Source organism: Guillardia theta, assembly GCF_000315625.1.
Source record: "Guillardia theta CCMP2712 unplaced genomic scaffold GUITHscaffold_51, whole genome shotgun sequence".
NCBI lineage: Eukaryota > Cryptophyceae > Pyrenomonadales > Geminigeraceae > Guillardia > Guillardia theta.
Genome location: NW_005434623.1, coordinates 309,939 through 332,814, shown reverse-complemented (window position 1 = coordinate 332,814; position 22,876 = coordinate 309,939). Strand labels below are relative to the sequence as shown.

Here is a 22,876-nt window from a genome sequence, read left to right as displayed (position 1 = left end):
TTAAAACCATTTCGTAAAGATGCATGATCGTTGATTATATTCCATGTCCACATGCTTCAAAGCCTTGCCGCTTTATGCCAAACAAATGTAGGACAACTCTGAAGACCAGCAAATCCAACGGCACCGGTGTTGGATGGCAGTGCACCTGCCAGCATGATGTGCTTCCCATTCTGTTGTGCGCGCAGTTGGAGACATTCCATATGCTATTGTGGTTGTCATTATCATTGACTGGGAGTCCGTGTCAATTTGCTGGTAGTTCGACATGCTGAGATAAATGCTTCTAAATGAATAAGAAATGTCAAATCACATAACACCTCCAACCTTGATTCTACATTCAACGCGGCCATGTCAGTCTGGTTGCAACGCACAATAGATTCTTGCATGCCAGCTTACAAGCTCAAGACTTGATCCCTGATATGATCTGAGGCTTAATTGGACGTCAAGCTCCGCCTTTAGGGAAGCAAAGCAAAGTTCATGCATTTCAGCAAATGTGCAAACATCCAAAGGACCTGAGTGAGGAGAGTTTGGAGAGAGGAGGGAAGATACTTCAACAAGAGCTTCGTGACTCAGAGTCAACTAATTGGCATATTTTAAAGAATCAAATATCATCAAACTTCAAGTTCTGAAGATGTGAAGCAACGATGTAACGAAGCGTACAGAAGACGTGCCAAGGAGGGGGTCAAGTGAGATGTGATTGCGCCTTAATTAAGCGGACTCGTCATGATCTTACAGATATTATCATTCAGTTCATGAGAGTCTTTAGATAAAGTACATTACTCTGAGAGCCCAGAAGTCTTGAAGAGAACATTGATGATACGATTGACTTAGTCGTCGGAAATGTAGGATGACGAACTCATGCTGATTGATCCACTTCTGCAAGATCACCAAGTAAGAATTTGTGCTGGATTCTTGATGCCAAGTGTACCTTGCGATCATCTTCTTACTCGGCGGTCCTTCATCTGTGCTCATGGCGGCAGCTCGTTGACCTTGCTGCTGTGCTCGCCCGGCGGCTCAGCATGTCGGTGTGCGATTGACGATGGGAATGATGGGGAGCGTTTCCCCACCCTGTCGATGAGGGTGGGTCATCAAAATTGTTTTAGATGATACAAATTAGCAGTTATGAACCGTTACACAGTACAACTGTTTGTACTATGTATTCGAATAAACAATTCATTGTCGTTAAAACAAATGGACACGCCAGTTCAAAATATGAAGCACCCCTACCACTGATATTACCGAGCAACACCCCTCAAAAACCAAGGGGTACACTACCACCGGTATCCTATGAGAACAGCATACGCATTCCGCCCGGGCCACTCCGATCGCTGCCGCGCCGTGACGGACTCAGTGGTCCGTCACCGAGTATTCAAAGTTAAGTTAAAAACACCGGCTCGACCTAAAAAAAATCCGGGCGGTCCGATCAGCCTGGCAGCCACGTTACTGGCGGCAAGCCGAAGCTGACCAGTGTTTAGTGGAATCTAGAGCCTGACTGAGGCTGCTCCGGCAGTAAAAATGGTAGAAGTATTTCAGTCAACACGGGATTTTAGTTTTACATATCTCATTTTACCGGAGCGCCGGAGGATCGAAAAGAGCTCTTTACGCCTTTTCGTTATCAAGACGATATCTTTCGGAGTCAAGTGGGTCAATGTAGGAGGGACTGGCTGATATTGAGTCATCGAGCTCCGGGTCTACCGAGGCCAAAGTACCACCCGTCTGATGGCCCAAAGATTGGCTAACGCCGGGGAAAGTACCGGGTGGTGCTTTAAGGATGACAATAATCAACCTGAACATCCGATGCATCAGCAAGCGCTCAACCGAAAGACCACCCCTCCTGTAGCCTACAAAGGACCGGGTAGCAAAAGTGACCACGGCAGTGAACTTTTCTTTTTTCCGGATGATCTTGCCCAGCCGCAGCGTCCTTCCCATCCCTCTTCCTCCTTGTGGGCGCTCGTCAGTCTCAGCGTTACTTTCCTGTGTTGACTCTACCTCCCTCTCCTTGTGAGCAAGGAATATTGCCTTAGTTGCCAACTCCTGGACAAGTCTGAGGGAAAGATGGGAAGACCGAGTGCCTCTGAAACGAACAAGAAGATCGGGCTTTTGTTTGCCAATGCGGTGAGTGCTTGAGACCATGAGGGCCTTCTTCTGATCGTGAATGACTCGCAAGGTGACGGAAGATACGCATACGAAAAACATATCTTCATTTCAGATTGTCGATCGCACAGGAAGGCTTTCCCTGTTCGAGGCGCTATCCTCGCTCATGCCGTCAGCCATCCGTGACACAAACTCACATTCGGGAAGGAGCGGGTTGACACGGATAGAATTCAACAAGTATTTGGAGAAGCACGGCTTCTTCAAAGCAAGATCGAAGAGTCCGTATGACGAAGATCAAGAAGAGTCTCGTGGAAGGCGCGTTCAGGGTACCGACGTTCTCCCTCACCGCGCACTAGCCTGACTTGAACATGCAGGAGTGCGGTATTATTTCGTCTACAGGAGATGGCTCAATCCACACGATGCTGCTGACCTCAAACTTCTAGAGTCCAGATGGGGAAATCTTGAGCAATCCCTCTCAGCTGTCGACGGATCTGTAACTCGTGAAACATTCGTGTCAATTTGCCAAACCTTTCATGACCAATGGAAAGAAGAGCTTATGAAGAAATCCTCTCGTCGATCATCTCTGATGGAGACGCCGTCTTCCAAGTCAGAGCACGATGAGACGTCAAGCAGCCAAGGCCAGAAGTGGCATGAGGCCTCTGAGTGTACCTCTAGCACAACTACCGATCAAGATTCGGACGACAGTGCCGAAGTATTGGGTCCTCGGTATCTTTCTAGGAAGCGAACGTACGACCAGATGTGCTCGGACTGCAGAGTTCAACATCAAGTTGAGAGCGTGGACTTTAGCCTTGCAGCAGTCGACATGGAAGGAGGCCTACATGATAACATGAACCACTATGACTTCTTCCCAGAAAGCATGCAGCTTCATGAAGCAGATATCGAGGCCGTGGTTGGCCCCATTATTCTCGACAGCATTCATGATTTTGCAATCGGAAACGATTTTTTTCTGCATTCTCATCACTGAGCGGAACAAGGTGTGGGACATCCTACACACTCTCAGGCTGAATTTTCCTTACAATCCCTTGTTGCAATTCAATCTCCCTAGTCTTTCATGTCTTGATTTTTAAATTTGTATGCCATCCAAGATCCGAACTTCTTGCCCTTCTCTCAACAACTCAAGGCAGAAAGTGACCCCACCCTGGAAGTTGATTCTTGTCCACATCTCTTCGCTGTTCATATCCACTTCTCCAACTTCTTGATCGTCTTGTCGCATTGTGAATGATCTCTTAACGGTATCGAAGATGCACGTGATTACCATTCCATCGTAGCTATCAAACCTGAAGTCGGGTCAGACTTGAGCAGACTTGAATCATACCACCAACTTTTACCTTCCCTGCGATGAGACTTGCGCGGCAGATTCAGCCAGGAGATGGCATTGCCCGATGTGGTAGGTTATCAAGCTTATCAGCCCTCTCCAAGTTCTGTGCTTGAGAGGTTTAGTGCACAAGTGTAAGATTATATCTGAGTCCTTTCCAAGATGCAAGATTTGCAGTCTGAGTTGGTAGAGAAAGCCCAACTTGATATGAGGAAGAATGACGAGCGAGGCAGGTTGAGTCACAGGTGATGTAGCTCGAACATTTCGCCCTGAGTCACTGACAACGCCTGAAAACTGCTTGCTCGTCTCGAAACAAAAACTCTGGTGCACATACTTGTGGTCGTCAGAAGCGCTCGACTGCAAGAAACAGTCCATCTCCATCAAGTACTCCTGCTCAGTCCACCTGGTCAGGAGACATCTGCGGACAGCACAGGACAACCTTGGGTGGCTCCTTTCGTTTCGTCAACTTGATCGCATCGACTGTCTGGTCGATGACTACCGACCGGTGGAACATGACCTCCAAAGAATACTTCTGAAAGTCTTGAACGCTTGTCTTCTGAGAATATTCCCGTCGGTTGATCTCAGCTTCTAGCCAGTTCAACTCAGACTGCCCGACAGTAAGTGCCCTGCAATTGTTGTCTTGAGGCATGCAATCACCTTGAGATGCTCGTCTTGCTTCATCCACAGCGGACGCTTCTGGTCATTGATCTCTTGCAGCTTTGAGAGTATGACTTCCTTCCTGTCTTTGGCCTGTGTAATAACTTTCTGAGTCCTCTCTCCTGCCAAGTATCGGCGTCAGCGATCAACATGGGGTCGGCCAGCAGACCTTCCATCCTCTTGGAGTGGAGGTCGATCAAGGTCTCTTCCATTAGCTTCTCCCTCAAGTTCTCTCTGCCCTTGACAACCTCCTTTTCGCACAGAGCTGCTTCTTCCATGAACCTCTCTCTAAAGCTCTTCAGTTTCTGCAGCCATGAGGTGAGATGGCACTGAGCACCCTACTCTAACAGCTCTACCTGCAGCTCGGTTGTTGATACCTCGGAGTAGGTGGGGCTGAACTGGACTGAGCTCTTGGAGATGAGAACCTCGGCGGGATTCGAGGGTGTCAAGTCGATCATCGTGCCGTCTTCACGTTGACTGTTGAGATGTAACGATCAGGTGTTGCGACAAGTGCTGACAGAAATACTTGGACGAGTAAAAATGCGCATCCGAGCCCTCGTCCTCTCCTCTTCGAAACACCATTTGTGTGTTGGTTGGTATCAAGTTCCCGCTGATGGTCAGAGTGAGAATTTCTCTGTTCTCCTTGAAAAGGCTGGATAGAGTTTCAAGGCCCTCTTCAGTCATCTACAGTAGGGTCGTCAACTCTATTTCTCGCCATACCCTCCTTGTACCTTGTTATGTGACAGATTCAAAAATGTTAGATTGTTGCGCCTGAGATGCTTGCTTGTTTGTGAAGCTCCATAGTTGGAAACACCATTTTGAATGATTGAGAGAGATTTCAGTCTGCAAATCCGTTAGTATCAGCATCTCTCGATCAGCTCAACGCGCCTATGAAAAATCTTCCAATCGGAATTTCCAATCACTCGTACAATGGTGGAGACTCCATTGTCGCCAAGATTGTTCTGGTAACAGTGCAAAGTGTGAAGGTGACAATTCGCGTTCTTGAGAATGAATTCCGTCAGATGAATGCTGCAATTCAAAGCATTCAGGTCGTCAAGTTGAACTGCCTCAACTTCAACCCATCACCTTCCATTCACTCCCAGGTCAACCCGGTGCATGGAAAGACTTGTCAAGAATGTTCCCTGATCCTGCATTTAGAGATCCATCAACCTTGTATCCTGAGCGATTCCATGTCTGAGAGAAGTTACCTTTATAGAGAGGTTGATTTCATGAAGAATCAAACGGATTTCACTTTCCTTCCAAGTATCTTTGACATGAATCGCATTACAATCTTTCTTCTGCAGTGCCTTTCTCAGGGGAATGTTTCTATGCCCAGTCGATCGATTGTGCTGCTTCAAATAGGGGCTCACGAAGATTGCCTTCCAATGCTTCTTTATCGTCGCGCGGAGGACGGTTGACAGGCAAGTCATCTCAAGGGCATTCAAGTATCTGGTTGTGACCAGTCATTAGCACGGATCAAACTCAAGACTTACCTGCAGAAAAGAAGGTGCTGAGACGTTGTTGAGACTTCTTGCGATGTTCTATTTGAGGTCATGCTTGGCTGAACCGGTTTCAGCGCATCACATAGAGTACAAGCTGATATGACCGACCTTGGATGGTTTTGTTTCACGCTGTTTAGGTAGCATCTCTTTGTATTTCTTTTTCGCAGGCATTGGAAACGTCTCTCTGAAGAATTCATCGTTGAGAAATCGCTGGACAACAATCTTTCTCGCGTATTGTTCAATGGCTTCCTCCTGGCGTAAAAACACTTCCATCATTGATTCCATATAGTTCTACGGGTTCAAATGTCAGAGCATCGCCATTACTTTCGCAAGGTACCGTGCTGTTCGTTCTGTCTAGGGTAGAAGGATCTGACATGTCAGGGTCTGACCGCATGCTGCACATAGAAGACGACTGCTTCCGCTCAAACGCAGATGCTGCGTACGTACTCTTGCTCGGAGTGCGATATAGCAGAGGGGATGGAGCAGGAAACGGCGATCGAGGACCCTGAGGCCCCATGGCGGACGATTCTGTACGTTTGAGGAGGGCACTCAAGGTGTAGCCAGTGCTGCTTGTTCTGCTGATTGTCATCGGGACGTCTGAGGGGGGGTGATGCGTGCTCTGCTTGCTCGCGCCATCAGCCTCAGACTCCTCGGAGTCTGATTCGGAGTGATGAATCGAGTCTTGTCGCTGCATGATCGTTTGCATGATCTCCTTGGAGCTCACGTGCTCTTGAGCCTCCCGTGTTTGCTGGTGCAATCTCAAACATAATTGTTCCGATCAGCATCCACTCACCTCCGTAGTTGCTAGTTGAAGAGGATATGGTTTGACCTTCATATCTGAATCGCTCGCAAGAAACAGGAAGGTGAACCTGCGACTGCTGTCATTATTTGTTTGTAAGAGCCAAGAGCTCTTCCTGTTTGGGAGCTCGTAAGGACCGTACTCTTTCCCATCGTAGAACCATTCTACCCAGCAGCACAGAGCATCGTGCTGCTGCTCAATCTTACTAATCTTCCCGGCCATATCATGTGCCTGCAGCAGAGATGACGTACACGTCGGGAGGTGTATCAAGTATCACATCAGTGTGGACGGACTCATCTGCATCAGCTGTTGGATAGACGACCTGTCCTACCTGCCCATCTCACATGATCTCAACCTCCACACTATACCAAGTCACCTTAGGCTCCACCTCTAGCCCCAGCCGCGAGTGGTTCCCTCCGAACTGTTTGACGTATGTTTTCCACATCTTGAGGAAGGCAATCAGCTGCTCTTCGTGCTTCAGGCTTCATTCATCTCAAACATACCTTGTACACATATTTGGTAGAGAATCCCACGGAATGCAGAGACCAATTTCGAAGTTTCGGCATGAGAATGGCGACGGTTGAGTTCTTCATCCTGTTCATGGAGGTTTTGCGAGATGAGTCTGCATGCTGGAGTCCTTGAAGACCCCCAGACACGCTCTGGTCATCCGAGTCGTCGCTTGACTGTGATGATCGGCGGCTGTTGAGAGCACAAGTCAACGAACTTGCAGGCCGCCGTGACAATAGAATCGTCAGGACAACTTGGCAACGTTGTGATGGCAAGACGAACAAACTCTTCTACTGCCGTTGCTGCCCTCACCTTGTCTGGGGAGCGACATGATGCTGTGGGCCCCCGTGAGCCATCGGAGCCGCCGGGCTAGCAAATTGTCCTTTGAAGTTCGGAGGCTGGCCGCTGGAAGTTACTCACTGTGCTACCGATCCGACAGAGCCATCATCATCATCATCATCATCATCATCATCATCATCATCATCACTGGGCCGCTATAAGGTCCTACCGGCAAAGTGCCGCACCCAACTTGCCAACGGCCGGGCCCGCGCCACTCGGACGCGGCCGTGATCGGACCCAGCCAGGCCGCGGCCGCTGGACCCGGTGACCGGGGCCCGGGCAGGGCCGGGCGGCAAACAACTACCCGTAAACCCTTGACTCGCCTACCTGTAAAGACTTTACTCAAAACTGAGAACAATCCTTTTAAGAAGACCCCGACGGAAATTGCACTCGCCCTCTCAGGCGGTATGGCTGAACCAGTTCGAGTGCAGGCGTTGACTGAACGGTACCTTCATGGAGCATTGAGCATCTCCAACAAGTTTGTTGGCGCAGGCCGAAAGCGATTGTGCTGCCTGATTCCGCTTTCGCTCCTGCCCACCCCGATGAGCGAATTCAAAAAGTTGTATGCGACGGAGGATTCCCTCTCTGCAAGCGCAGTTGCCGTTCGCGAAAGCGACGACAAAGTTGTCGGTTTCGTGCAAATGACTGATGCAAGCATGAAACGAGATCCGTTTGGGAAATGCCTTCATCCTTCTTGTGAAGGCGAGTGCTATATTGAGATGATGAGCGTACTACCAGAAATGCGCGGACAGGGCATTGGCACTCGCCTCTTGCAGTTCTGTGAGACATGGGCCCGCGAGCGAGGTGCACACAAACTGACTCTGGGTGTTGTTGCTAGAAACCCGGCAAAACATTTGTATGAACGCTTCGGATTTGTGGAATGTGAAAGCAATACAGCATCTGCATGTTGCAATTCGCTGTGTGTATTCTTTTTGTTAGGTTTTCCGCATTGGGGGTGTGGGGCCACCATGATGGCCAAGAATCTCCTTTCATGATGAATGAGGACGAACTGATGTTTCCTTGTGTTTTTCTTTGTTTATTCTCAGGCGTGCAGAGCATTTAACACAGAAACCTGTTTGTTCGTAGCGCAGGCCTCCACGTCGGGACGGTCAATCCATCAACTGCCATTGTTTTCTTGCTTGCCATCCGCTCTTCTAGATACTGCATTAAAATTTTTCTCAAATGGGAAGGAAATCCTTGGGTGGGACATGCAGAGTGCAATTCGATGCGTTTTGATTTTGCGCATGGCTGAAGTTTTCAACCTCTGACGATCTGATCGCCATCCATTGGGTCACCTGGCGATCACGATCGTCATCATACATGCGAGAGATACTGAAGTCTATGATCACTCGGATGAACACTAAGTCTCAGCACTGTGAGAGGCGGAGGCCCTGTCCGTGATCGGACTGCCGTGACCGTGCCACATGATTGCCAGCCGGGCCCGGCCGGAATCGTTGAACAGCGGCGGTGGATCAAACGCCGGCGCCGGGTCCGGGTCCGGGGTCCGACCCGCCATCGGCGATGGCCGGGCATGTCGCCGGGATGAGCCTGTCGAGTACCGTACCGTGTCGCCGCCCTGACCCCGTACCGTAGCCGCACGCCGGCCCGGGGCCGCACGGTACCGTCTACCCGGCGTAAAGGGCCCGGGCCGCCCGGCCCGGCCACTCGGACCGTCAGTGTGGTTCACAGAGTACGGTCACGATCCGATGATCGGATGATGACGGATATGTTACTGAGTAAGTTACTTACTGGCCGCACTTCGGAGGCCCCGGGGGCCCGGGGGGCGGCAGGGCCCGCGAACTCAATGAACGGTTCATTGGAGTTGAAACTGGCAGTGAGTCAGTTTCAACAGGTCCGAGGCTGCGGCCGCCGGCTCAGTGCCGCGCCCGGCCGCAGTCAGTGCCGCAGGCGGGCCGCGGGCCCGGGGCCGGCCGCCGCGGGGCCACGCCCCGCCGTGCGCGCGGGGGCCCGGCCTTTGCCAGGGCCGCGATCATCGGATTCCGACTCAGTGTCCGTCACCGGAACTCAGTGCCGCCGCGCCCACCCGGCGCCGCGGCCCCCCGCCGCCCCACTCAGTTCAGTCACCCAAACTCCCTTCACCGTCTGTACAGTGTGACCGTATCGGACCGGACAGCGGCGGCCCCGGCGGCGGCCCGGGCTCGGCCGGGCCGGCCCGCCGGTACCGTACTAGGCTACGGTACGGTACCCGGTGACTCGTGATCGCCGCGTTGCGACTTCTCATTCGGAATAGGGCGTTTCAATCATGAATTCTTTGTACCTTTGTGGGGGTGGGTACCATATTTTCCGACTACCGGTCCTGTCAGTAGACTTCAACCCCCTGTCCCTAATCTGAATTATTACCAACAGCATGCAGCGCTGTATCGGTCAACCCAGGACCCCTCCCCCTCTGCTGTCCATTTCTCTATTGCAGGGGTACCGCGTTAAGGACCCCTACCTACTATTTAATTCGTCATCCATCGCCTCAGGGAAAGCCCATGCGCCCATCCCTACGCCCCTGCTTATCACTTTGAATTCTCCCTCTTCAAGTTCAAATTCTAGCGGATTCAAGATACCATTTCAGCCTTGAAGTTTCAGGGATTGCCAGCGGCCTCAATGGCAGAGCAGCCGTAGGGAGAAAAAGGGGGCGACAGAAGAGCGAGAGGAGGAGGAGAGGAGGAGAAGATAGGGTTAGCATGAATCAAAGGTAGACGTAGAGGGAGATGGCACAGAAAGGAGTGGAAGGCAGGGGCCACAGAACATCCTTAGATGTGGGCGATGAGATGAAAGGATGAATTGACCAAAGAACAAGATGCTGTCTTCAGCACTTTCATTCATCTTTAGCGTCACAACATTCTTGTTGCCAATGTTATGCACTCTAAGATGTACATGCACTAAGATGCACTCACTCTTTTATGTATGGCAGATGGTTCGGTCAACGCAGTTCTCAATCCTCCTCCTCCTCCTCCTCTCTGCGACCAGCGTCTGTGGCTCGCTGTCATCCAACATCGTCCCCTCCGGTGAAGAGCCGCTGGTCAGTGCTAAGATCTCCATCTCACAGTTCGCTACTGCAGGGATCCTGTCCGGGCTCAAGAACCGTCCAGAAAGAAGGTCTTCATGTCCAAGGACGAGCTGCTTGGCAGAGGCTGACGGGTCGCTAGGTCGGAGACGTCTTCCTTGCTGCACCTGAAGGGAGGGAACCCTCCGAAGCGGGTAAGTCAAATTGGAACAAGTGGCTGGTGACGTATCCGTGTCGGCAGGTCGCTATCTTGACTGCCGGTGGACTTGCGCCATGCCTGTGAGTCCTGATGCACGTGAGCTAATTGATGAGTGAGAGTTTGCGCAGGTCGTCAGCGATTGGATTCTTGATTGGTATCTCTCCTCTGCGCTCCTTTTTGCCTTGTTGATTCATGCTGATTGAAGAGGAATACACCTTGTACGATCCCCAAATCGAAATCATTTGCTACATCGACGGATACAAGGTAACAGGAGATGCGAAGTGTACTCAGAGTTGTCTATCTGACTGCTCTCTCAAGGGACTTCTGAAAGGCGAGTACCTCGTTGTTGGGCCGGAAGAGAGAAAGCTTGCTTCCATCCTCACATATCACGGTGGATCCAGCATCGGTGATTGATTCCGTTGGGATGAGGGAGGTACAACCTGACTGCATCTGATCGTACAGGAAACAGCAGGGTGAAGCTTACCAACATCAAGGACTGCCTGCAAAGAGGCTTGGTGCGAGCGACGTTGTCTATCTTGTTTGCACTTCTTAGTGCTCCATAGGTCAAAGAGGGAGAAGACCCGCAGAAAGTCGCTGCCGAGCAGCTCGTGAAAGATGGCGTCTCAGTACGCTCTCCCTACTCCGTCTCCTCGGTGACGGCGTCACCCCCCGCAGGTTTTGCACACCATTGGAGGAGATGACACCAACACTGCTGCTGCGGATCTTGCGGCTTTCTTGAAGAGGAACAACTACGAGCTTACGGTCCGCGTCGTCCGTGTGCTGCGTTGCTTCTCACAATTTCTCACAGGTGGTTGGGCTACCCAAGACCATCGACAATGACGTTTATCCCATCCGTCTTTCCCTCGGAGCATGGACGGCGGCTCAACAAGGAGCTGTAGGCTTGCTAAGTTACTATGACTGAGGCAGATATGAACTTGTTCCCTCAACAGTTGTACTTCCGAAACATCGTGAACGAGCACAGTGCAAACCCCAGGATGCTCATTGTTCATGAAGTGATGGGGAGACACTGCGGGTGGTTGACGGCAGCCACTGCCAAGTGCTACCGGGATGACTTGAAGGCTCAGGTGTTTTCCTGGCAGATGCTCTTGGATCACTTCAGTGACTTGACCTCCAGCGCATGCTCCCCGGATGTGGTTTGCACTTTGAAAGGCTGGACGTTCATGGAATTTATATCCCCGAGGTGCCGTGAGCGAGGAGGGAGGACTCTCTACCTGATAACACTGTCAGCTCTCCATTGACATTGCTGCCGAGTCAAAGCGTCTCAAGCAAGTGATGGACAGGTGAAAAAGCAGCGGCTCTCCTCCTCTGTGTGATCCCTATCCCTAGACTCGGCAATGTCAACATCTTCATCTCCGAAGGAGCTGGTGTCGATGACATCATCAAGCAGATGGAGGAGGCTGGACAGGAGGTAAGCATGATCATTGCTTGCGTGCTTTCTTACTCCACCGGACTAGGTTCCGCGAGACGCGTTCGGCCACCCTAAGCTCGATGCTGTGAACCCAGGAAAGTACTTTGCGGACAAGGTGAGGAGTTTTGATGTTCCCGATTCTTAAACTTCGATCCCCGTCTCCCCTCTCTTTTCTCTTCATGTTCCTTGAAAGCTTCTCGCTCACTCTTGTCCTCCCTTGTGGAGCATTGAGTGTAGAAACGAGTCCATCCTTTGCTCTAGATCTCTCTCCGTTCCTTCTTCCTACATCCTCTACTTAGTCTTGACCCTTTCCCACCCTCCCTTTGTTGACAATGCTCCTCAGTTTGCCAAGGAGCTCGGAGCCGAGAAGACCATGGTTCAGAAGAGCGGATACTTCGCCCGCTCGGCAGCACCCAACGACCAGGATCTCGCGCTGATCAAGGACTGTGCACTCAAGGCTGTTGAGTGTGCCATGCTCGGACAGGTCAGGAGCTGAGGGAGGGAGGAACAAGGGCTAAGAGGAGCCTTGCAGGGCGGAGTGATCGGCCATGATGAAGAGACGCCCAACCTCGAGCTCAGGGCCTGCGAGTTCAACCGGATCGCTGGTGGAAAGCCGTTCAATGTGGATGAGGGATGGTTCAAGTCCATGCTCACGGTTAGAAGAGGTCGAGGCCTTGCGGCATGGTGGTCACGAGGACGTGCAGGAGATCGGACAGCCTTTCAAGGGACAGCACCCGACTCATCCCAAGAGGCCGGGAAAGGTAACTTGCAATGTCAGCTGCGATGAAGGATAACACTTGCACTCTTCTCCTCCAGCCCAACGCTCCTGTGCGTTGTTCCTCCGAGCAGGTGAATTTAATAGTTGTTGTTTGTTGCTGGGCTCACGAACCTTCAGGATATTCGCAAGAAGGTCGATCTTAAGCAATGAGAGGATGGCAAGTGCTGTTCTAAGAGCGACGAGCTTGTCTCCCATTCATGCACTGGAGAAGCAGATGGGTTGCAATAAAGTTAGTAGAAACCAAAGGAGAAGCCTTGTGTTGATGATCATCGAAAGCTTCTGGCGATTAGATTGGTTGCACGTTTGTGGATTTCTCTTGTTAATTTATGCCCTTCGCTGATGTCGTTCTTGTCTCCTTTTGCCAGTATAGGATGATACCAAAGGCAATTTTTTTCACCAACATGTCTACTCCCTCAACCCCCCAACCCTGTTTTCTTTCCTTGCCACTCAAAGATCTTTTCAGCAAATCTCTTTACTGTAGTAATTTACAAAAAATCAAACATTGCAGCAGACAGGCGCGCTTCACATCCATCCTTGAGCAAAAAGTATGGCACCTTACAAGATGTCCATGGAGTCTGAAGTCCGGACAAACCATTCGATCCACATCTTGTCAATAGGGAAGGACCCAACCTCAACCATGTGAAGATTGTTGGGCCCCCGAGCCGGCACCTCCTCCGCTCGCTTGCTTCCATCAACGAGGAGGGGAGGAGCAAGGCTCTCTTCTATCCTTTCAGGGGCAGGCGAGGTCTCGGTGCTCGAGCACTCGTCGCTTTGCGAGCTCGAGGCTGAGCTGTCCTCCCGTGACAGAGTGGGGACAGCATGCCGGCTCTGAGCAGTGTCGCCGAACAAAGAGGCAGCATAGCTCCCATGGGCAGGGAGCGCATGTCCTCCCAGAACCTTGGTCCTCGCCTTCTTCCTGCGGGCATACGGCCAACGCGTGAGTCCGATCCTCCTACATGCACTCTTCATAGCCGTGAGCGATATGCCCTGCAACAAACATGTCAGCATCTCACAAGAGGCCATCAGAAGGCGGTGCTAGAGGATGAGATTCAGGGAAGGAGGGAAGGGTGCGAGTACAGCACTAAGACTTCAAGGATGGTTGGTCAACTTACCAGGCGCTTCGCAGCTTCAGATTGCCTCATGTGGAAATATTCTTTGATCTCAGTGATTCCAAGCTTCACCCCCTTCCTATTGACATCTGCCGGCTCCCCTCTCTTTCTTCTGGGAATCACTTGTACGTGCTTCTCTTCTGCTGAATCATTCTCGTCATACCTGCTGCTACCATCCACAGAGCTTCCTTCGTCTTGAAGATCATCATCGTACTCATCGTCTACATCCGACTGTTCGCACGACATGTCACCTTGCGAATGTGTCCCCCCCGCTGGATACAAACAAGGAGAAGAAAGTCCCAGCACGGAGGCAGGGGCATGAGGAAAGAACGAAAAATTGGCATCGCTTGTAGCCGTCATCTTGTCACTTGCAGATGCCGTACACGAAACTTTCGAACAGTGCAGTTGTAAAGCCCGCGTCTTCTAGCTGCTTAGAAGACACAAGTAAGATCGAGGAAGGCTGAGTTCTGCGACAGCTAAGGTAGTTGTGGAGGACGTGGAGGGAGGAGGAGGAGGAGGGGGAGGGGAGGGTGTAGCGTGTCGAGAGGTTGAGAACGAGGATGTGTGCGAAGAAGTCTGCCTGCGTCGCCCTTTGAAGGGAGGGCTCATTTTACTACAAACAAACTTACATCGTTTCGTCAAAACTTTCTCCACGGTCACGGAGACAAGTGGTAAAGATAGGTAGTAAAATAGTTGTTGATTCGTGGTAAAGACTCAAATACCCAACGATTGACCTTAATACTTTACCACTGGCAATTCCTGCACAAACGAACAAGATTAAGTTCGACTGGGAAGCAGAGTGTAGCTCTTTACAACGATCGTAAAGCCAGTTACTGTTGTAAATAAATATCCTCAAGAAGGCAGCATTCATTCGAAATAGAATGTTTTGGACATTTCCCGGAAACTGGCACTGTAGTAACCATTCAAGCTTGAGATCAAGAGTTCTTTACCACAGATCAGATCATAAGATCTTTACAACATAAAGTCTAAATATCTTTTTTAAGTACATGAGTCTACACAAAAAGAATCCTGAGGCGGTTTCCACAGATGAGTTTTTTTTCGGCTTGTAGCATACGCTGGGAAGTCGTTCCGACTGCAGTCGATCCAATGTTTCCAATGTTTGCCGTCATCATCATCAAGAAACGAACATTGAGCTTGTATTCCAATCAGATGCAAGTCAATGATCCGATGACCTGAGAGCGTGATGCCGGTTCCAACTCATTTCTGCTCGTGCAAATGCGTCGCATTTCACTGTTCGAACACCGGATGGTGGAGACTTACAAATGTTTAAGACTTAACATACTGAGATATCACAAACTCACAAAAGTCCATCCATGACGTAGACTAAAATTGAGTCCATTGAACGTGATGGTTTTGGTCGGAAGTTATTCAAATTACAACTTTCATTCAAGTTTCCATGGATCTTTAGCGATGAAAGCTTGGCACTTTATATCTGAACATCTTCATGACATGTATTCTTTACTATAGATCCTATTACAGAAAAATATCTCAAAAAGGAATAAGATATGCAATTAGATCTCACGTCAACTTTGAAAGAAATCCGTTGTACTATCACTGCGTGCAACTGTAGAACTCTCATGCGAGATTGCAATTTTTTTGTACAAATCAATCTTGGCCTCGTTGAAGGACATTCTGTTTCATTGTTATATCCTCAAATCCCATGCATGCTTCATTGAAATTGTCTATAAATCGATCATGCCGCTGCCATCTTCCATCTTTCCTGGAATTGCTTGTCCTCCAAGTGATCCACCTAATTCGTTCAACGGTTCCCTACAGCGACTGTCACATGTACTCATTACTACAGAGGGGTTTCGGTCACGAGTATATTACTACACGGAGCTCCTTGTAGTAAAGCAAAAATGAGGTCCGTCGGCCATGCCCCGTTTCTCGAAGTTTACTCAACTGAGGCCATGCCAGTGCCGAAACCGTTGCGGCTGAAAACCGTTGCGGCCTGAGCCTGGGCTAGGCCCTGAGGACAGGGCCCCGGGGAGTCCGACTGGCGGCGGGCCGGCCGGGCACTGCCCGGCCAGGGATCACCGATCGGACGCCGGGAACTTCCGAGCTTGGGCACTGCAAGGCCCCGGGCCCCGTGATCCGATCGGACTGATAGACTGATCTGCGGCCCGGGTATCAAGTTTCACTCGGCCGAAATCGCCGGGGCCCGTCTGATCGTTCCGATGTGACTGTCACTTAGTAGTACAACAATGATAGCCGCATAGAGGCTAGTACTAGATGATCAGCTGACCGACTCGGAGTCATGACCCGCCACCGGGTGACTCGCCAGTGACTCCGAGTCTGAGTGAGCGCCCGGGGCTCGGGCTCGGAGCGGCTCCGACTCGGAGAGTCCGTCAGTCAATGATCCGACATGCCTGATGATCGGATGGCAAACTCGGCTCAGGATCTGATAAAACTAGATCTCTATTGAAATTAGATCCGAGCGTATCATTTCCTACTGGTTCCTACAATCAGCTCCGCCGCCATTGCGTCTCTTCCCTTGCAGTAGTAGTCCGCTAACATCTGAGAAAGACATATGATCATTCTTGAAAGCTTGAGCTAGCAGGAACGCCGCAACATCTTGAATGTCAGATGACTCACGCGGAGCTGACAGAAGCCTCTCGACGCATATAGCTTCACTGCCGCCTCTCGCTTCGGGTCGACCTGTAGCATGACCCTCTCGCAAGCGCCTGTGACGCCCCTTTGAGACTCAAGGGCTCCTAGACACCCCAGCGCCTGTTAGTCAATGACCGAGTCAGGGCCCCTGCTCCTCTCGTCATCCCCAGCCTCCCATGGTAGCAGTGGTGAGAAACAATACAGGAAACGGCCTTACGGTATCGAGCAGCCGTCCCCCCACCCCTCGCTCTGCGAATTGGAGCCATCGTAAGCATACCATGGGGGAGAGGAGAGGAGAGGAGAGCAGAGGAGAGGAGAGCAGAGGAGAGGAGAGCAGAGGAGAGGAGAGCAGAGGAGAGCAGAGGAGAGCAGAGCAGAGCAGAGCAGAGCAGAGCAGAGCAGGATTGAGAGTGGAACGAAAGCATGTAACATACTCTGATACTCTGGAGCGACACACAGTTTGACGATCTTTCCCTCAGATCTCTCTCTAGTCCAAAGGATGTACCCAATGACTTCAGTGGAGTTCACGACGGCCACAGCAACGCAGGTGTTCCTCTTGCGTAGCTCAGCTTCGAATACGCTGGCCATGGACTCGTGCTTGGGAAAGACTCGCTTCTCAATCTTGATGAGCTGCTGAAGGTATCCTTTGGCAGTCAAGTCCTTTTTCTCTGGGATCAATACTGTGTACCACCCTTGCTCCATGGCCAACGTTCTTGGTCCTTGAGCAAAGGCAAAACAGCTGCTTGGGAGGGAAATCAAAATCAAGATTAAACTGCGCAACGAAACCAAGTCAGGAAAACTCAATCTTGCCGCGCAAGATGCTTGATCCATGGAAACGAACCGATCAGATTAGTTGCTTCCCAGCTTCATCTTCATGACGGACACTTCTCTTGTTTCATCTCGAGATCTCTGCTCTGCTATCAAGCTAAGTAGCCACGGAGCGATCGGTGGGGAAAGAAGAAGGAATGATGGAGTTGACGAGAGGAGAGGTGGCGTCTTTTGTGATTTGCAAGAGGGAGACCCGATATACAGCAGCAAGAGAGGATCTCGCAAGAGGCTGGGAGGCGGCACGTCAACGAGGAGGAAGCAGATGCAGATAAAGAGGGATGTAGAGCGTAAGGCAGCAGCAAGGGGGGGGGGGCTGGCGGCGCGAGGCAGTGGGGGGAGCAGGGGGGACAGCAGAGCAGGGGGAAGGGAGGGCTGAAGGGAGCGTGAAGGGAGGGGGAGGAACGGGGCAGACGCTTCTTTGAAATGGGCCCGCCTCCGGCTACCCTGAGGAGCCTGAGGTAGAGACCGAGGGAAGACGGTTCAACGGATGGGAATCCGATCCGAGTGACCGTACAGCAGCCAGTGAGTTCGGACCGTCTCAGTATGCCTAGCCTTGTGTGTGACAGTCACAGTTGTCTCCCAATCAACAAGTAATCATGGCAGTGGCTAGCTCTGGCATCACCGTGACCGGGTGACGCGATGATCCGAGACTCGCCGCCGCCGGGCCGGGCGGCCGCCCGGCCGCCGCGGGTGACCATGTCCGATCACCAGTCACTGAGGCTTTTGGGGAGTTAGGCATCACGCCCCCAGTGTGTTTTGCGCCATGATCGGGTCGCTCAGCTGCAGTCATGGCACGGGTGGCGTCATTCAAGGAGAGTTCAAGGCCGGGGGCTGTACTGACAACCATCTGGTTCATTCTAGACAGTGGCGCCAAGGATAATCTCATCGGCTTCAAATTCCATGGCCTTGCCCTCAAGACCGGCCGCCTGTCATTTCAAAGCTACGAGTCAGGACCATGACAGGGTTCCCAACTGTCAACCGAGTAACAAGATTCCACACCGCACCTTGTAAGACTCGAAGTACCACGGCAGATCTTCCGACAAGCTGTGCTTCCTCGACCACCCCAGGACCTGGAAAATAATGAGGACATGCACAGAGGCGAACAGTCAGAGCAGAGAGGGAAGAGGAAAGAGCTTGATGCTTTGAATTACTTTCTTGGCCTTCTCCGGAGTGACGCAAAACTCCGTGTTTCGGAAGGGAAAGGCACCCTGGGCAGATAAAGGGGATGAGACATGGAAGAAAAACAACAAAGTAAAGCGAAAGTGTAAGACAGGCCACGACGTTGCAAGAACACAGTCATCAACAAACAAACTTTCAGAAAGTCCACCATTCATCATCAAAAATCAATCCATCATGTCTAGAGCCAGGCGGATATCCAGGGAAAAACAGGGACGAGAACGATGCAATGATGGTGATTACCTTGGGCAACTCAAAACTCTTAGGGTTGTAGGTGACAATCTTCGGCGATTTTCCAACAACTTGTCCTGCCACCTTTTTCAGACGCTTGCGGAGGCTCAGCACTGACCCACCAATCATTTCGCAGATCTGGCGGTAAGAAACCATGTTGTCTGTTCCGCAGTTGAACACCTGACCCTTAGCCGCGTCCTCCTGCACGAAGTTCAGTTGGCACGGCCATGAGACCATGGAGCTGGCACCTTTCCCACCACGCTGGCGAGCATGGCAGCAACATCTTCCACGCGAGTCACAGAGGCCATCTGGTTTCCATCGCCGGGCAGAGGGCAGGGCCTGGCGATGACGTCATCTCAACGTCTTGCAGAGCAAGGAGGCACCTGTCCCTGGTGATGCGGTGGAAGAACCAGTCAAGGTAGTCGCGCTTGTTGGTGTAGGGGCCGTAGATGTACTGCAGTCATCATTACCCTCAGTTGCACTAGAAGTCAGGAGGAAACCTGAGGGCGGAAAGAAGTCCAGGGAAGCTCCTGGGAGGCAAGAAATTCCTCCACAGCCCTCTAGGGGGAATGATCAGCGCACACCGTCCCTGCTCTATTCCTCCTTCTCCTACCTGCCCTGTCGCCTTAGTAGCACCGGTCTCAACCATGGGCTGAGGTACGCTGCTCTCGTACATGCCTGCGCAAGATCGATGTTGAGAAGAATTGAACAAGAAGTTGGAGATCGACATACACACACAGACGCAGCAACAAGAGATCCAAGAGAGCATCTCATGAGTATACTTCACATTCAGAGGCAAGACAACGACTGTAACCTGCTGAGCTCACGTAGGCGTAGTTCTTGACCCTCCAGGTGTTCTTCGCTAGGCCCGCGACAGTGCTGACTGTCTTCTCCTGCACCGCAAGTGAGCAACGAGATCACCTTGCCTACAGACGTACATCCTTGGCGTAGTTGTCGAACACATGAGTGAAGCTCTTCCCCGACAGAGAAGACAAGATCCTTGACGGATCCTCCAGGTTGCAGCTGATGATCTCGACTCCCTCGGCCTCGATCTCGCCATAGTTCTTGAACGGCAGCTTCTCCATCTTGGCCGCTGAATCCTGAAGCAAAGTGACGTCGAGCCCCTTGCTGCGTAGCTGTCGGGCAAGGTGGAATCCGATCTCTCCGTGGCCTCCTCCCTTGTTCTGCACGATGAGCGCGGCGTCCATGTAGAGGGACAGAGCTTGTCTCTGCGCGCGGGTAGCCTGAGCCTTCATGCCCATGGGGGACACAGCAAGGAAGGCATTCGCGGCCCCCACGGAGAGGAGGAGCAGAACCGACCTGATGTTGACGTCAGATAGGGAGAAGGAAACGCGATCCATAGGAAGACAGAGAAGAGAAGGAGGAGAGATGGAAAAGATGTCAGGAAGGCGAAGGAGTGAAAGAAAGGACATGGTGCCGGAAGTTTACACGTGTAGGATCAGAAAAACAACTGAAATCATCTTGCAAAAACAGCTCAGAGGCAAGTTCAAAGTCTCCGGGACATAGGGGGGCTGAGAAGACGAGAGGGGGGGTAATCAAGAGGTACTACATGCAGGGCGCCATGCGAGGGGAAGCAGGATATGACTGCAGAAGGAGGCACAAAGAAGCGCGATGGGGGGACAACGCCATGAAAGAGATGAACGAAGTAGTAGAGAAGAAGGGAGGAGGAGGAGGAGGAGGAGGAGGAGGAGGAGGAGGCGGGTATCCTCACTTGAAGTGCATAGTATTGTTCGGCTGTGCTTCCGTGGGGGTTTGTTTCTTATTTAGCTCTTATAAGGACTTTACAGCAGTCTCGAGCCCGCACCAGAATGTCACGGGTCGTGACAAGAGCAGGGCAGCGATTAAACAGATGTCAAGAATTATGATGCCTTTCATAATGGTTTAGTTATTGTCTGAGGCAAGCTCGATATAACACCCGTGTACTTTGTCGGCAGTAGCTGGGAGGGGCATGGCAAGAGGGTCGCTACAGCCGTAAGACAGGGCGCATGGAGCAGGACGAGGGTCTCGGCAAGTATGCGATCAGCGTGTGTTCATGCCTTGCTCAGCGCTTCTGCTGCGAGCAAGTGTGGGGGGTCGACGAGCTGCCATCGGACGGGCCCGAGGACCTGCTGGGAGACTTGAGTAGGAGGGTGAAGGAGAGGACCGCTCAACTTGAGTGCATCCTTGATGTCGAGGGAGGCAGTGCTGGAGGAAACCAAAGCGTGGAAGGAGGAAGAGTAGGAGCAGAGACCGAAGATGGGCTCCTGGAGCGACTGTACATATTCAGGATCGATGGGCAATCGGAGGATAGAACCTGTCTACATGTGAAGACTACTGAGCTATGGCGTCAGAGGGCGATGGAGGATCCCGTGAGAAAGAGAGGAGGAGAAAGAGAGGAGAAGAGGTTCTGTCGGTGGCTGTGAAAGTGTACGAAAGGAGGCGGGATCAAGATGGAGTGGAGGAGCGGAGGAGAGTACAAGCCGTTCAAAAAGGAGATGATAATGGAAAGATCGGGGAGCTGCGAGATCTGATACGAGAGGTCGCAAAGAGCGAGCATGCCAGGAAGCTGCTTGCACTGCGTGACAGGTATCAAGATGTTTCTATGAAATATTGATTTCACACCCAGAATCTGAAATCACTATCTTTCTGATTGAACTGAGTGACCTGCACCTTTGAAATCCCCTTCAATAGTCATTTATGTCCCCTGACGTTTCTTCCTCAACAGCATCCCGTCACTGTGCGCTAGAGGAATGAACTTCCTGCGGTCTCCTCTCCAGCAGGAGATTCTGTTCCTGGAGCCGCCCCGGGTGTTCGGCCTCTGCATAGGAGCGGACAAGTACGTGCAGCCGGGTTGGGAGCTGGAGAACGCTGTCAGGGATGCGACTAGGCTGCACCTAGAGCTGAGGAGGACTCCGAGATCATGGTCGCTCCTCAAGAAGGATCCACAGTCGCGCTCCGACCTCATTCGCTTCCTGCGGAACGGTCTTGCTACTCTTGGCGGAGCTCGGCCGGAGCTGGTCGTCCTCTTCTACGCTGGCCATGGGATGAAGGCAGGAAGGGCCAAGGAAGACGTCCTGATCCCCTGTGATTTTGGGGCGATTGAGACCGAGGAGGAGGTTGAGGACTACACTCTATCTGTTTCCCATGTCTTCCAGTTGATCAAGAGATTCGAGGAGAGCTCGAAGAAGGAAAGAAGCAGCTGCTGTTTCCTTGTGATCATCGATGCCTGCAGATACCGGGAGGGTCTGCAGGAGACAGAACGGCTGCTCCCGCAGCAGGCGGTGAAAGACGTCTTGCCTCGATGCTGGTGCATTTGCTACTCCTGCAGCCATGGCGAGGGGGCTCATGACGAATCAGAGTTTGTGCAGCAGCTGTTGGATGAGAGGGAAGGGATCTTTGCCCTCAACAGGCCGCTGCGAGAAGCTGTGATGGAGTGTGCGAGGAGGAGCAAGCAGGAGGATCAGGCAGCAGTCTGCATCAACCTGCAGGATCTCCCGAGATTCTGCATGTGGGAAGATGGCGAGACCGTTCAGGAGGTCGTAAAGATCAAGGAGGCCGTCTCTACAGCCCTAGCGAGGAAGAGGAAGGGGGGGGAGGTGAATCAGTCGGCTGAGGAGGACGAGTTTGAGCAGAAGCGAGCGAGGGTCGTCGTAGCCGCGTACTCGACAGAGCAGGTGAAGGACTTCAGGGAGCATGTGAGGGCCCTACTTAAGGGGTTCCTGTCAAGCCTCAAGGAGGAGGAGCCGAGCTGGAGACTGTGCTCGCTGTTTCTGCTGGCTTTCATGAGGGATCAGGGTACGACCTTTTCGTCCAAGTCCATCCTGGAGTATCACCGATCTGTAGCAGCTGAGATCGGACCGGAGCTGGTGGAGCGAGTCGGCAGGATGCTGCAGAGGGGTAAGATCTCCTCCGCGCGGTTTGACGAGTGGAGAAGCATGAGGAGGCTGGAGGATCTTTCAGAAGAGAAACTTGTGGTTGCTGTGCTTGACTTCACCGTGCGGGAGGAGATAAGGAGAAGTGTGGACGATAAGGAGGAGGCTGAAGAGAAGATCGAGCTGTGGGAGATGGAGGCAGTCCCGAGCAGCTACAGCTCGTCGGTGAGCAGACAGGAAGCGCTGGACAGGATGGAGCGATACCTGCTCAAGGCCCTCTGCTATGAGGGAGAGAGGAACATGCTGTTTGCTGGATACGTGTTGAGCAAAGCGATCGAGACTGGGAGCTTCGTTGTGGTGATGAGAATGACTCAGG

General features: G+C 51.8%; 7 protein-coding genes across 7 annotated transcripts; 3 read left to right on the top strand and 4 right to left on the bottom strand.

Moving 5' to 3' along the window:
• Positions 1-2,052: 2,052 nt before the first annotated feature.
• On the top strand, positions 2,053-3,076 carry GUITHDRAFT_111351 (hypothetical protein; the record flags this gene model as incomplete). The annotated part of the gene is made up of 3 exons (XM_005829601.1): positions 2,053-2,112; positions 2,165-2,417; positions 2,466-3,076. 3 exons carry the CDS (start codon positions 2,053-2,055, stop codon positions 3,074-3,076), a joined length of 924 nt encoding a protein of 307 aa, XP_005829658.1.
• A 99-nt stretch (positions 3,077-3,175) lies between these two features.
• GUITHDRAFT_141077 (hypothetical protein) lies at positions 3,176-7,248 on the bottom strand (the record flags this gene model as incomplete). Its single annotated transcript, XM_005829600.1, has 18 exons — positions 3,176-3,389; positions 3,441-3,784; positions 3,831-4,034; positions 4,085-4,206; positions 4,254-4,389; positions 4,441-4,561; positions 4,611-4,768; positions 4,816-4,927; positions 5,171-5,232; positions 5,293-5,533; positions 5,578-5,645; positions 5,695-5,877; positions 5,924-6,334; positions 6,380-6,616; positions 6,663-6,716; positions 6,762-6,860; positions 6,889-7,084; positions 7,205-7,248. The coding sequence occupies 18 exons, from the start codon at positions 7,246-7,248 to the stop codon at positions 3,176-3,178; spliced, it is 3,006 nt and encodes a 1,001-aa protein (XP_005829657.1).
• Positions 7,249-7,623: 375 nt separating this feature from the next.
• GUITHDRAFT_153512 (hypothetical protein) lies at positions 7,624-8,418 on the top strand. Its single transcript, XM_005829599.1, has one exon. It carries the CDS (start codon positions 7,639-7,641, stop codon positions 8,224-8,226), a length of 588 nt encoding a protein of 195 aa, XP_005829656.1. The 5' UTR covers positions 7,624-7,638; the 3' UTR covers positions 8,227-8,418.
• Positions 8,419-10,154: 1,736 nt separating this feature from the next.
• Positions 10,155-12,803, top strand: GUITHDRAFT_158108 (phosphofructokinase; the record flags this gene model as incomplete). The annotated part of the gene is made up of 17 exons (XM_005829598.1): positions 10,155-10,262; positions 10,489-10,526; positions 10,575-10,600; positions 10,652-10,710; positions 10,765-10,852; positions 10,909-10,961; positions 11,010-11,072; positions 11,122-11,208; positions 11,255-11,341; positions 11,397-11,531; positions 11,582-11,647; positions 11,695-11,747; positions 11,794-11,875; positions 11,922-11,990; positions 12,219-12,359; positions 12,408-12,530; positions 12,771-12,803. 17 exons carry the CDS (start codon positions 10,155-10,157, stop codon positions 12,801-12,803), a joined length of 1,311 nt encoding a protein of 436 aa, XP_005829655.1.
• Positions 12,804-13,208: 405 nt separating this feature from the next.
• On the bottom strand, positions 13,209-14,122 carry GUITHDRAFT_111348 (hypothetical protein; the record flags this gene model as incomplete). Its single annotated transcript, XM_005829597.1, has 2 exons — positions 13,209-13,640; positions 13,766-14,122. 2 exons carry the CDS (start codon positions 14,120-14,122, stop codon positions 13,209-13,211), a joined length of 789 nt encoding a protein of 262 aa, XP_005829654.1.
• Positions 14,123-16,187: 2,065 nt separating this feature from the next.
• On the bottom strand, positions 16,188-17,309 carry GUITHDRAFT_153511 (hypothetical protein; the record flags this gene model as incomplete). Its single annotated transcript, XM_005829596.1, has 5 exons — positions 17,235-17,309; positions 16,828-17,165; positions 16,611-16,642; positions 16,379-16,513; positions 16,188-16,300 (listed from the first exon to the last, which is right to left on the bottom strand). Coding segments are annotated over exons 2-5 (503 nt in total), but the record flags the coding sequence as incomplete, so codon positions are not given.
• A 769-nt stretch (positions 17,310-18,078) lies between these two features.
• On the bottom strand, positions 18,079-19,836 carry GUITHDRAFT_73722 (hypothetical protein; the record flags this gene model as incomplete). Its single annotated transcript, XM_005829595.1, has 11 exons — positions 18,079-18,147; positions 18,226-18,291; positions 18,373-18,429; positions 18,641-18,705; positions 18,751-18,829; positions 18,877-18,967; positions 19,012-19,082; positions 19,129-19,188; positions 19,242-19,306; positions 19,443-19,518; positions 19,567-19,836. 11 exons carry the CDS (start codon positions 19,834-19,836, stop codon positions 18,079-18,081), a joined length of 969 nt encoding a protein of 322 aa, XP_005829652.1.
• Positions 19,837-22,876: the final 3,040 nt, after the last annotated feature.

Bases quoted from the DNA above. Each gene is read 5' to 3' on its own strand.
- GUITHDRAFT_153512 (XM_005829599.1), top strand. From the start codon at position 7,639: ATGGCTGAACCAGTTCGAGTGCAGGCGTTGACTGAACGGTACCTTCAT.